The sequence below is a fragment of the Nannospalax galili genome, unplaced genomic scaffold, assembly GCF_000622305.1.
Source record: "Nannospalax galili isolate Female #2095 unplaced genomic scaffold, S.galili_v1.0 scaffold305, whole genome shotgun sequence".
In the NCBI taxonomy this organism is placed as follows: domain Eukaryota; kingdom Metazoa; phylum Chordata; class Mammalia; order Rodentia; family Spalacidae; genus Nannospalax; species Nannospalax galili.
Window position 1 is genome coordinate 5,273,359 of NW_008356258.1, and position 13,404 is coordinate 5,286,762.

The 13,404-nt window shown below is 47.8% G+C and overlaps 1 protein-coding gene across 2 annotated transcripts in view; it reads right to left on the reverse strand.

Annotated features, from left to right (window-relative positions):
* Dchs2 (dachsous cadherin-related 2) overlaps positions 1-7,256 on the reverse strand; it is a 288,597-nt gene extending 281,341 nt beyond the window's left edge. For both annotated transcript variants that reach the window (XM_029556772.1, XM_017803498.2), the window contains exon 1: positions 4,994-7,256. In XM_029556772.1, coding sequence (XP_029412632.1) covers positions 4,994-7,135 — 2,142 coding nt within the window. In that variant the 5' untranslated portion in view covers positions 7,136-7,256. The remainder of the gene's footprint in view (positions 1-4,993) is intronic.
* Positions 7,257-13,404: the final 6,148 nt, after the last annotated feature.

The following is a 13,404-nucleotide window of genomic DNA, read 5'->3' on the forward strand; positions in this document are numbered from 1 at the left end:
AGGAAGATTAGGCAAGAGAGAGACAACAGAAAAGACACTTAGAGAAGAAACGGTACAGAAAAGAAGAGTCCAAAACGCTCCAGGGATCCCAGAGGTCGTGCCCGTGAACAGCCCACAGGATTTAAACAGAACAGAGAGATGCCGTTTGGGAGGCAGAATTTAGTGCTGTGTGGAGAAAGGTCAGAAAAGAGACACAGGAACAATCAAGCAGAGGCCAGGAACATACCATTCACTCTTGAAGGCTGATAGTGAAGGGATACAGAACACAAGGTCTGATGACATGGAGACATACTCCTGCTGCATCCTGAGCCTCCAAACCATTCTTCCACGTAACTGTCATTCAGTAAATATTTGTTCACCAGTTGTAGTTTATTCAACAAATATGGCTATTTGATTACATAAATGAGTTAGTGAATGAATTTCCATGGTCCTTGAAGGGTTATGAAAACCTAATCTTGTCCCTATGCCTATATTGTTCAGGCATGAATGCTATACTTAATACTGGTTTAGGATCTGGTTGTCAGTAGAGGCTGTAAACACAGCTCAGACCCCTGGAAAGTGGAGTCTTTTGGAGACTGAGGCTGGCCTTTTGAGCAATAACTTGAGGAAAAGGGAATCCTTTCAGGTTAGACTCAAACTTGGTGAGGACAGCAGCTGAGTGTCTGAAAATAGGAATCTCCTCTCTCGACTTTGTAAACTGTGGGCCGTAACTCCATGTGGTCACATAATTCAATAAGGGGGTCATAGAACATTTGACAAAAGTAGAAGCTTTCTAAATGCACAATGATCAAAAAAGAATCCAAAATCCAGCACTTACTGAATCTGGGGGTCTTTCAGTGCTCACCCATGTTGCGTGGTGGGGCATCACTGCAGCCTTGGTCCTAAACATCCAGCACACACATTTTGCACTGGACCCGCCAGCATACCGGGCAACACCCATAAACACTACCTGAACCACCTCAGCTCAGATTCCAGATTATTGTATCTTACGAATTGCAATATTTTTACTGTATATGTAAAGTTTCTGCTTTTACATAATGATTTAATTATAGAAAACAAAGACTCTTAATATGTTCCTTCCATCATTCCTCAGCATGAACAAATTAGTGTATCTTGTGCTGTACTGTGTTAGAAACTGCCATCTGAGTTGCTGTCTTAACTTTTATTTTTAATTTTATTTATTATTTTTATTTTATGTATATGCATGTATTACCTGCATGTAGGTGAGTGCACCCATGTCGCGCAATGCCCGTGGAGGTCAGAAGAGGCTGTCAGACCCCCTGGAACTGGAGTTATGGACAGTTGTTAGCTGCCATGTGCGTGCTGGGATTTGAACCGGGGTCGTCTACAAGAACAACCAGTGTTCTTAACCACTGAGCCATCTCTCCAGCCTCTTAACTTTCATTGAAAAAAAGAAAAAAAACTTTCAATGAATTTTGGTTTGGGGTTAGGACAGAATTTCCAACAAATTATGACATGGTCCTAAACATACTTCTGCCATTTTGTACTATAGTCAAGAGTTAATTCTTCATGTAAAATTAAACAAGTACATCCATTTCAGTAGCATGCAAATTTGCTTCTACCTTTACTAAATGGTAAAACCACATGTATACCAAACAATCTTATTATTCTTACGATTTTTTATCAACAAGTGTTTAATTTGTATACCTATATGCCTGGGATCCGATAACAATTTCTCAGAACCAAAGAGGTCTTGAGTGGAGAAGGTTTAAGGAGACTTAGACCAAGAGACTAAGAGGCACTCTGGCAAAATATATTGTTAAGAAGGGGCTTTCCACAGAGGGTATGTGGGGAGAAAGGAATCAAGACCTTCAGACAAGTGTCCACAAAGATAACAGCTTTCCTTTAATACTTGACATAAGCAACTTATAGAGAGTAAGGGTTATTCAGGGTCAGTTTCAGAGGTCTATGATCAATCTCAATTGGCCTAGTGGCTTTGGGCCTGTATATCATGACAGGAGTACACAGTAGAACGGAGTCCTCACCTTGAGTGTGAGGAACAGAAAGAAGAGATAAGAGCCCCACAGCTCCCTTCAGTTCCCTTCAAGGACACACGCCAATCGCCCAAAGACCCTCTCCAAGTCTTACCTCCTGATGGTTCTACTTCCCAATTAGACCCAGCTGGGGACTAAGTATTAACACATGGACCTTTGGGGACATTTATCAGAACCATAGCAAAAGTTATATATTGATTATGATTTTAGAAGCAGCTCTAAAGATAAGTTCTAATCAAAACAGCCACAATTAACCCATCTTTTCTCCTTCAACTGAAGCAATGTTTTATTAGTTTCATGCCAAGATCCTCAAGTTTCCCAGGTAGAAGAAATCTTGGAAATTACCCAGTCCAACCTCTCAGCTTTCATGACATCATTGTTAAAAATCAGTCACACCACTGGCTCACAATGACGGCAAGCTATAGTCACATCTCCTTCTCATGCTCATCAAGGAGTAGAGGGTGGAGTCAGTTACCCCTCCCACCCGATCAGTCCACCTTAGCTGCATGGGGAGAAGGGGCAAAGGATATACAAGCCAAGAATACCAAGAGGCACCTCTCTCACCACTTTGTGCAGCTGTCAGGAGGTCACAGGATCTGTATTTGAGTGTGGACTTTATGACACAGCCGTAAATGTGGGACGCTCACTCTTCTGCAAATAAATCCCTACCCTATGCTCTGTTAAAAAATGAATAAATATTTTTTTAAAAAAGGAAAGGACACTGGGCATCCATGGGCTCCTCTCCATGTCTCAGCCCTACTTCAGTACTCTTAAATGTACATGGCTGAGCTCTGGCTACTTGGTAAAACTAGTAAAAGTCATTCCCAGGTCTGTCTCCATCTTAAACAGATAATGATCTCTAACCTATATAACATCAGACTATGCTTAAGAGGTAAATACATTCTGATAGCATTAGCCACTGATATTTGTGGATTTTTCTGCTTCGGCAGCAGGCATTAATTGCTTTTCAAGCCACCTTTGAATAACTTAGAAACTCAGTTGCTGATCAGCTACAGCAAAGCTTCTTAAACATTGTTCACTTGTGACACCTTTTCATCCAACAAACTTTCATGTTACCATGGGCATATAGGTATATAAGATAAGTACACAAATTAAACATCTACTAATGACAAATCACAAAGTTTATTTTAAGAAAATACATGTTAAGGAATGACACTGAAAAAATATTAAAAGTTTGTTTTCTGTGATTAAAGAATTATGTTTCTATAAGAGCAAAAATTGGGGGGGGAAGGCTTAGCAGTTAAGAGCACTGGCTGCTCTTGCAGAGGACCCAAGTTCAATTCTCAGCACCCACATGATGGCTAACAACCATCTGTCACTCCAGTTCCAGAGGATCCAGCACTCTCTTCTGACCTCCTCAGGCACTATAAGGCACAGATGCACCTACCTTCCTGCAGGCAATACACTCATACATATAAAATAAAAATAATAAATTTACATTTACAAAAAGAGCAGAAAATGTAGGTGGCACATGCCTATAGTCCCAGAACTTGGGATGTGGAAGTAATCCGGGACTGCATAGTAAGTACAAAGCCACCTGGGACTCCATAAGATTCTATACAAACTTTCTTTAAAAAGAAGAAATTTTGTGTGTACATTAAAAAGAAAAGCAACACTATAACTTATAACATAAAAGAGTCTCAGTCTGAGCACAGGGAGTTTTAGAGGGTGCTGTCTGGCATGTAGGTGTGGACAATGCCAAGCACACATGTTATATGTTCAGAATCATAGCTGCAGTGAAGACCCATAATGCAACACTGGGGAGGGCTCCCAGGAATACCTCTGACTCATTTTTCACTGGATTTTACATTATCATTTTTTCCTTTGTCATTGGAAGGTCTGAAACCTGTAAATGTTGCCAGACTTTTCCAGATCCTCACATTCAGTTTCAGGGCCCCACAAGGTCATGACTCACAGTTTAAGAAGATAATGAAAAGGGGTGGAGATTAGTGTTAGAGGGCTAAAAAGATACAAGCAGTCATGGAGTTTAATGTTTTACAATACAGTAGTACCTCACTTGTCTAAAAGTTATTAGGAGTATAATTTATAAAGGCTAAAACCTCAGCCTCCTAACTGAGCAGTTAGTAGACAGCAGAGGTCTGAATCCAACCCACACTCAGCACTAAAGAAAGCTGAATTCAGCAGTCAGCTAGCCTCTATTTATTTCCTCATTATCTTGAAGTAAATAAATCAGTCTTGGAAATTTGCTTATCTCACATCAGATAAGAAATAAACAGCTGGAAGCAATAAGAAGGGAAAGGTGGAGGGCACAAAGCACAGCATTCTGAGAGTGCAAGCAAGAACCTAAGAACTCTGAAGTGCTCAACAGCAAAACACAGAGCCACATATAAATGATGGTGGAGTCTCTGCTCCTCCCGGTTTGAAGGTCTCAATGGAGGATTTCAGCCACAAAAGATCACAGCTAAGAGGACTTGGTGTCCTCAACATCTTTCATAAGCTTCCAAAGATGAGAAAGTGTGTAAGGAGTCTCTGGAGTTAATAATTTCAATGTCTAAAAGCATCTGCTTGGTCATTTGAAATATTCCATCTACGAAGACTGCCTTCTGCCCTGGGATGCCACAAAAAGGTCTCAAAAATGTGTGCCGTTATATACAGCCCACCATCTGGTTTGGCAAAATTGGTGGTTCCTCCCAAATCCATTTGGGAGCACATGTTCAACATTAAGGAAACGGGCTTTCAGAAGAAAAATCAAGATCCAAATGTCCCATGACTATGACTAGAGAGGACCTTAGGGATCACAGAGCCAAGATCCTGAAGTAAAGCTCTGGAGATCCAAGGGCATGCATTAGCCTTACTTGAGAGGGGGCTCTATACCAGGACCCCTTTTGCTTCCCCAGCCAGGACATAACTACTCTATCACACTTTCTGGGACAGACTCACACCCTCACCATCCTTTCCTAGGTCTTGAGCTCCACCCAGATACCTGGTGTACTCACCTGCAGAAAGCAGTGTCCAACTGGGGTGTGCTCTGCAAGGGTGACATTGTACACCTGCTTCCTGAAGACAGGCTCGTTGTCATTCACATCTTCCACAGTAATGCTCACCAGGCAGGTGGCAGAGAGCCGTGGCTCTCCTTGGTCCTGGGCCACCACTCTCAGCTCCACTCTCTCCTGGACCTCTCTGTCTAAAGATCTGGTAGTGCTGATCGCACCACTGTCCGGGTTGATGCTGAAAGATGGCGCACACTCTGCCTTGGGTGACAAAGCCTCAGAGTTGCAAGCAGCAGAGAGGTGGATTAGCGCATAGTTTAGCCGGGTGTGATTGGTACCCGCCTCATCAGCATCTGTCGCGCTGACCCACACCACCGCGGTGCCTGGGCCTGCGGCCTCAGACACTGAGGCCCAGTAATGCTCCTGGCTGAAGACAGGCCGCTGGTCGTTGAGATCAGCGACCCTAAGCAGCAATGTCTCTTCGGTGCTCAATGGAGGGGACCCAGCATCTGTGGCCACTAGTCTCAACTCATACAGATCTCGGCTTTCCCTGTCTAAGGGGCCCTCCACGCAAAGGAAAAACACTCCAGGAGGCCCACCCGGCTTCAGCGCAAAGGCCCCCTCTCCACCGTCCAAGAACAACGAGATGCTGCCGGTCCCAAGACCTGCACCAAGCGTCCCAGCCGCCTCTTCTTTCTCTGGGTCACCGTCTGCATCAGACACGGAGACTCGAGCCACATAGTCGCCAGGGCGGGCGCCCTCAGAGACGCTGGCCGTGCCTCCCTCCGTGAGAAAAATCAGGTGGATGGCGGGCTGGTTATCATTCACGTCCAGCACGGCGATGGACACGCGCACGGTGGCAACCTCTGGCTCGGCACCTCCATCTGTGGCTTGGACCACCAGCTGGTGCCAGGCCTGGGCCTCGCGATCTAGAGGTCTCCGCACCCTCACCACGCCGCTCAGCTCCTCCACCGAGAAGTAGGCTGAGTCCCCCGAGGGCACGCCACCTGCACTGGCCCCGACCGCTAACCGCTCACGGATGCTGTAGCGCACCAGGCCATTGGGCCCCAGGTCGCGGTCGGTGGCGTGCACGCGGCACACCTCGGTGCCCGGCGGGGCGTCCTCACGTACCGTGGTGGGGTACTCATCCTGCTCAAAAACCGGCGGGTTGTCGTTTTCATCCAGCACACGCAGGTGCACTTGCAGGCTGCCAGTGCGCCGAGGGCTGCCACCGTCCCAAGCTTCAATCTGCAGTTCGTGCTGCGCCATCACCTCTCGGTCCAAGCGCCGCAACAGCACCAAGTCCAGTGGTTCCAGGGATGGTGAGGACTCCGGCAGGGGCTGCGAGGGCGGTGGCCCAGACGTCCCGTAGCGCAGTCGGAAGAACGGTCCTGCGGGATCCTCCAGCAGGCCGTATGCCTGCCTCAAGGTGTAGCCCTGGATGCTGAACCTCCCCGAGTCCGGGTCTTGGGCATCTGGCAGGCGGAACGCAGTCCCAGGTGGGCTGAGCTCCGATACGTCGAGCAGCAGGGAGTCTCGGGGAAAGCTGGGTGAGTGGTCGTTCACGTCATTGACGTGGATCTCCACCTGCACCACCTCGCCCAGCAGCGTGGCCGCCACGAAGCTGTAGTGGTCCCGCCTCTCGCGGTCCAGGCGCCGAGCGGTGCGGATAATGCCGGTGTCCGGGTGCACGTGGAAGTCGTCCAGCAGCGGGGAGTCATCCGAATCCTCGGACAGAAAGAATCCGCCTCCCTCCTGTTGCTGCGCGGCTGGCAATCCGGCGCGAATGTCACCTACCAGCGTGTCCGGGGGGAGACCCTCGTCCACGGAAAGCCTGAGGTTGAATACCTGGGCGGACGAGCCCGAGGATGCCCACAGCCACGCATGCACGAAGAACCGGATCAGGGAGCGCTGCGCACTGGCGCCTAGGGGCTGCCCACCGGGTGACCCCGGCCGCTGACGCCCTTTGCCCATCCTCCTCCCAGAAGGGTTCGTTTGTCCGCCAGCTCCTTGGGAAGGCTCCGGATAGCTGCCAGCTTGCGGTGGGATCGCAGAACAATCCTGGAGCCTCTTCAGTGTCTGAGCAAGAGAAGAAAAGACTTTGCTTGGCAAACAAACCAACAGACCCAGGAGTTCCCGGGTTGACATCCGCAACTGCTGCGGACGTCCCCCGCCCGCAGCTCCCGCCCGCGGGGGAGCTCCAGCCAGCGCTGCCGCTGCGGCCACCTCTCCAGCCCCTGGATGTCTTTAAACGAGTCCCATCTCTTTTTCTCCCTCCTATCCCTTTTACATCTGTTCCTTGTTCTGCTTGGCTGGTTGTTTCCCCCTGGTAAAGTCAGGTGCATTATTTCTTTTGCCAAAAAGGAGGAAATTATTTAAAGCACGCACACGCGGAGGATGGGGATCAGGCGGGGAAGGGCGGGGAGGCCTCGGAGAGAGGGCGCGGGGCGGGAGGGATGGTGGGAGGAGTGGTTCCGGCTGCGGTGGAGGCGACAGCTTCGGGGGCGGTCGCTCCCCGCGGCGCCTCCCTGCACGAAGGGCCACGCAGCGCCCTCTCCGACCCGGCCAGCGACTCTCCAGTCCCCTCCCCGCGCGTGACGCGGCACTCACCACCGCAAACTCCAACCCACAGGACTGAAGAGCTATCGGGAAAGGACCGAGTTCCCGACACTGGGGTGGGTAGGGGAAGAGCAGGCCGAGTGTCTGGTCCTGCTTTGCGTGCCACGAGTGGCTGGTGGGGATGCCAGGCCAGCAGCGGGTCTGCGCGCTCCCCCTCCACCTTCAGATCGGCCCCTCCAGCAGGCCTACCCTAGGCTCCAGCCGAAGAAGGTGGAGGTTACTATGAACACACTTTGGGGAGCCAAACTTGTGTTCTCCATTTAGCCAGAGAGCTTAGTCCCCAGCGGAACGACAGACGGAGTTAAAGGCCGATGTACAGCTGGGGCCAGGATGACTGCAAAGGGCCGGGAGGGGGACTATGGGGAGGCGCGGAACTTGGAGAAACCTTCCAGAAAACCCGGGAAATCTGTGCCACACATGGTGCAAAGCACGCTTTATTGTGCCGCGCTACCATTCAGCAACGTGTGAGCGTCTTGTTACTCCCCTCTGCCACCGGGGATGACGACAGTGGATAGGGCTTGCAAACCTTTTTAGGCGGTCAGCGCCATCATAACTCCCAGCGTATTTTATGATGCTGATTTATGGCCTGGAGGCCGGATCGCAGAAGCCCTAGCGCCTCTGCTCCACCTCCCGCCCCTAAGTGAAGAAGTTTGCAGGCAGGGCGGTTGCTAATACCTCTTCCAAAGAAGCATGTGGCTGAACCCAGAGAAAATTCCAGTCAGCCTGCATAGTCGCAGGTTTCCCTCCAGTTATTCATAATAATCTGTAGAAAGTGATAAATGGCCTCTAATAAAGTATGTTCCGTGGAAGGAGTCTCTGCCCTCAGGAAAATGGCCAGCCATGTGTAGCGAAAGGTTTCTGCAATTTTGCATTTCGGCCAGAAAGAATTAATTTCCTAGATACTGTTTTGTCGTTTAGGAGGGGGCTAAAATCTCTGCACAGTGGTTCCTTGTAGCTCCAGTAATTTTTTTTTCTTATCCAAAGACAGACAGACAGACAGATAGATGATAGCAATGATAAAACAATTTACTTTGTAGTAGTTGTGTTGCATGCAAATGGAGGCATTATTTAAATGACTTTAGCCTCCTTTTTTTAGTCACTGAGGCACCCTTGAGCATTTGGAGATTGGATATGTCTTTGGAGTCTTTCTTCGAAGCCTTCTGCGATGTCACCTGGTGTAGTCTAACCTCTATTCCAATCTCTTTGTAATTCTCAACCAAGCATTCAGATTGAGTTTTTCAAGCTAACTGGAGCTGTTTTAACTCCTGTTCAGAACCTGCAAGGTAACTGCATCACACCACTGTGGAGCCAGCCATTCTGCCCACCATCTCAGAACCTTTCAGTTGTTAGAGCTTTCCTGTCTAGGTCTCCTTCTGCCTTGCAGAGCTGACTTTTTCATTCAGGTCTCAACCCAGATGTCAATTGTTGAGGTCCCTCCCCGCCCCCCACACACACACACACACACACACACACACACACACACACACACACCCCTCTAGCAGCCTTCCCCCAGGAACCCTACAGCAGCACTTGTATTTCCTTCAGGGCACCTGTTGGTGCCTGAGATCAGCTTGCTTTGTTCATCTGTTTATTCGGCCATTACAATCTCAGCCCTCTTTACAAACTTAAAGCACTGCCTTATCCTGCTGCCTAGGAGAGTATCTAACACATGGTTGGTCACTCTTCACTAAATGTACCCTGTGACTAGATTATGGGTAGGTAAAAGGATGGGCTCTTTAAAATAGAACTTTGAAACCACAACTAAGAATTAATTGACCAGGAAATGCTTCACTGCAGTGAATTTTATCTTCACATTACTGACTTTAATCATCCCAAGAAGCTTCCTGAACTTAATTTGGAACTTCTTCAACTTATCTATAAACTATATTGTCATCAAATATTTACGCAAATCTAAAAAAATGGGGTCTTTTTTTGTATATGCTAGTGACACATTCTTTACAAACAGAGGTTTAGTTTAGAAACAAGGGGGAAGTTGAGAATTTCAAAAGTCTATTTTCCTGTTGTAACATTAATTGCCTGGTGAAGATGCTGATTGATAAGGGACTGAGTGTGAAAAATAGAGGAGGTTTTGGACATGGCCTCGTTGAGTGTCTCCACAGTAGTGAAGGATTGGGTGATAGCCACTGCCTCGGTGCAAGGATGTGGCTGAGATGAGAGTGGCAGTGACCCCGAAATCCCATTTTAAGTGGGGGGCTTTTTGAGTGTCTCCACAGTAGTGGAGGATTGAGTGATAGCTACTGCAGCGGTGGCAGCCAACCCTAATGCAAGGATGATGGCTGAATGTAAGTGGGTTGCACTGGTGACTGGAACCCAAAGGGCCGCAGTTCATGCATAAAGAGAACTATGTGAGCTGGATGGTTCTAGCAGGCTGCCAGTACACAGGTGGTGTTGATATCGGAGCAGTTGCATCATCCCTGAGGGTCAGAGGTAACATTGGCTAGCAATAAGGCAAATGGGGGCTGCACACAAATGGGGGTAGGGGGCCAGGATGTCATGTGATCAACAGATGTAAGGATTTTGTTTTTGGCACAAGTAGAGGGATTGGTGTTAGTGTAAGATATCGGAGCAGTTGCATCATCCCTGAGGGTCAGAGGTAACATTGGCTAGCAATAAGGCAAACGGGGGCCGCATGCAAATGGGGGTAGGGGGCCAGGATATTGTTTGATCAATGGATGGAAGGATTTTGTTTTCAGCACAAGTATAGGGATTGGTGTTAGTGTAAGTGCCGTTGGAAAGCTGAAGGCCCTGCTGTGCCAGTAACCACCTCATGTCCATGCAGGCATGCGGACCACAGAGGTCCCAGTTATGCAAGGGAGTGTGTGCATGGGCAGTTGGGGAGCAGTCGGCGTAGAATGGCAGGGCAAAATGGGGGCAGAGGTGTGGCAGTCCCCTCTGCCTCCCCTGTTAATTTTGTCCCCAGTGCAGTGACGACTGAGGTTACATCAGTGTTGTTGAAGGTAGGGGAAAGACCCTGGAGTTTAAGCATGTAACCCGAGGAGGCACTGCCAGCATAATCTTGGATGGTCAGGTTGAACAACCCAATGCTTGAGGATGCGTTGAGCACAAAGAGTTATTTAGGGGCCAGGAGCCATTGAGTGATTCCCAGGAAGTAACTGGCAAGAGATCATGGGCTGTGGCAGGGACATGGAAGAGCAAACCAATTATCCAGATAGCAGTGAGGTCTCTGGGTCCTAGGGGTCCCGTTGGTCGGTTGCTGGTCTCACATCTCTCGCTGGAACCCATAGTGGCTTTGTTTCTGTCTGAGGAAACACACAAGCATAGCCTCTCCCTCTTGTTAACAAGGGGGCGGGCGGTTGCCATTGACATGTATGGGGTCCTTCCATCTGACTACAAGGGCAAGAGTATAGGCAGGGAGGGGACGAAGGCCCAGAGATCATGGGCCGTGGCAGGGGTGGGGAAGAGCAAATCAATTATCCAGATAGCGGAGAGGTCTCTGGGTCCTGGGGGTCCTGTTGGTCAGTTGCTGGCCTCACATCTCTCACTGGAACCCATACTGGCTTTGTTTCTGTCTGAGGAAACACACAAGCATAGCCTCGCCCTCTTGTTAAAAAGGGGGCGGGTGGTTGCCGTTGACATGTTATGGGGTCCTTCCATCTCACTACTGGTAGGGGTAGGCCTAGGTATGGTAGCCCAGTGTTTGTAGGCTGGGCTCAACCCATTCCCAGTGTTTGTAGGCTGGGCTAAACCCATTTTCATCAAAGGACAGGAAATTAATGCTGAATAGAACTTCAATTAGAACCAGGTGTGTGTCCCTTTTAGACTTGGGTAGCAAATGTTTGTAAAGTTTCTTCGAGGGTCCTATTTGCCCGCTCCACAATGGTTTGTCCCTGTGGATTATAAGGGATGCCAAGGGAGTGGCTAATTTTCCATGTTGACAGGAATGATTGGCATTGTAGAGAGGTGTAATCTGGCCCATTATCAGTTTTTAGGTTCCATGGCACTTCCATTACCAGCATTGCTGATTTGACCGCCTTAATGGCATGTGAGGCCTTTTCAATGGTTTGAGCGATGGCAAAAAGAAAGGAGGAGTAGGTGTCAACAATGGCATGGACATACTTAAGGTTACCAAAGGAGTTATAATGGGTGACATCCATTTGCCAGAGGGCATTGGGTAGGAGGCCACGCGGGTTAACTCCATATCGATTGAGAGGGCCTAAGGGAGCAAGGGGTGCACACGGAACGCAAGATTGGTCCATCACTTTTATAATTCAAGCATGTGCAATTCAAGGTTTTCGTCCTCTGTACAATATCCTTCGCTGAACATCCTGAGCAGCATTCTAGACTGATAGTTCCATTTATAGTTCCATTTTCTAAAGTTAAGACAATTTCTGAAAGATAGGAAAATTGTTGTTTTATAATGCAGGTCCCAACTATCTGCAAGGAACAGCTCAATGTTTGAGCCCTTTGAGGGAAGCATCTCAGTGTAACTGGCAGGAGCTCTGGCTTTGAAGCTTGCTAACCCTCATTCTGCTCTATAAAGTGGGGCAAGTTGCTAAAAACTTAAGTTTCTGATCCTTTTCTAAACTGGGGTTGCTGTGTGTACTTAACAAGGATATGAGGCTATGTGTGTGGATTGCAGGTAGGAAGCATTCAGTAAATATTGTTTCTCTTGCAGTCTTGTTTTTGTTTTTTGTTTTTTTAAATGTGTGGATATTTCTTTTTTATTATTTCTTCATTTTATGTGTACGAGTGTAAGTGCACCCTTGTGCAGTGCTGCAGAGGACAGAAGAGAGTGCCCCCTGGAACTGGAGCTATGGACAGTTGTTGGGCACCATGTGGGTGCTGGGATTCAAAACCAGGTCTTCTGCAAGAGCACTCAGTGCTCTTAACCACTGAGCCATCTCTCCAGCCCCACAGTCTTGTTTTTGTGAAACATTTTAAGGGCGACTTGTGATCTCTGAACTCTGACGTCTTAGCCCCCAAAGTATATGAAGAAGGAAGATGTACAATTCCCACAGTCATGAACAGAAACTATAATAGAGTGGCTAGAGAAAGGTCTTCACCTGGTGCTGCCTGGTATTAGTGGTATAGGTCTACTGTCTTGAAAATCACTTTCTCCCTGACTGTAGACAGTTCTTGTCATTGTAGTAGTTAAATAGAACATATAGATATTAAGTATTCAAAGCAGGGTTGAAAGCACTTCATGCCAGTCTTTAGAAAAAGAATTATGATGATGGTCCCTGTTAGTTCAGGGGCACTGTGAGTTGCATGACCAAAGTCACATAGGTGATAAGTTGTGCCATGGCCCTTGAATCTGGGTCGCTTTACTCTAGGCCTCACCATCTGCACGGCTCATCTATTGAGCCCTCTGCTGATCATTTATCTCTATAGTTTTCTTTGAATACATTGTCTTGTGAATTCTCATGGAAATCAGTACTGTGATATAATGAGTGTAAGAACAACCTGGGCAGAGTGCAAAGAGTTTCTGGGATGAATAGCAAGTTTGTGGTAATGAATAGTGCAGGAAGTGGTTGCTTACAACTACATCCAAATGAAAATTGCAGGCAAGAGATGGGGAGGTGATCTATTATTGTGAAGTTGTTCTGTCTGTCACCTCTCAATGGCACCACCTCTGGGAGGAAGATTTCACCACCTGGACCTTTGGGAATATTCCAAATCCTAACCACAGTGCTGATATAGAGATGTTGGACTCGCCAAGCTCCACAGTCAAGACAGTCAATTACTTAAAACAAACAGTGTATAAGATAGATTAGAGAGATTGATAGATAATTGATAGATGATAGATATAGATAATA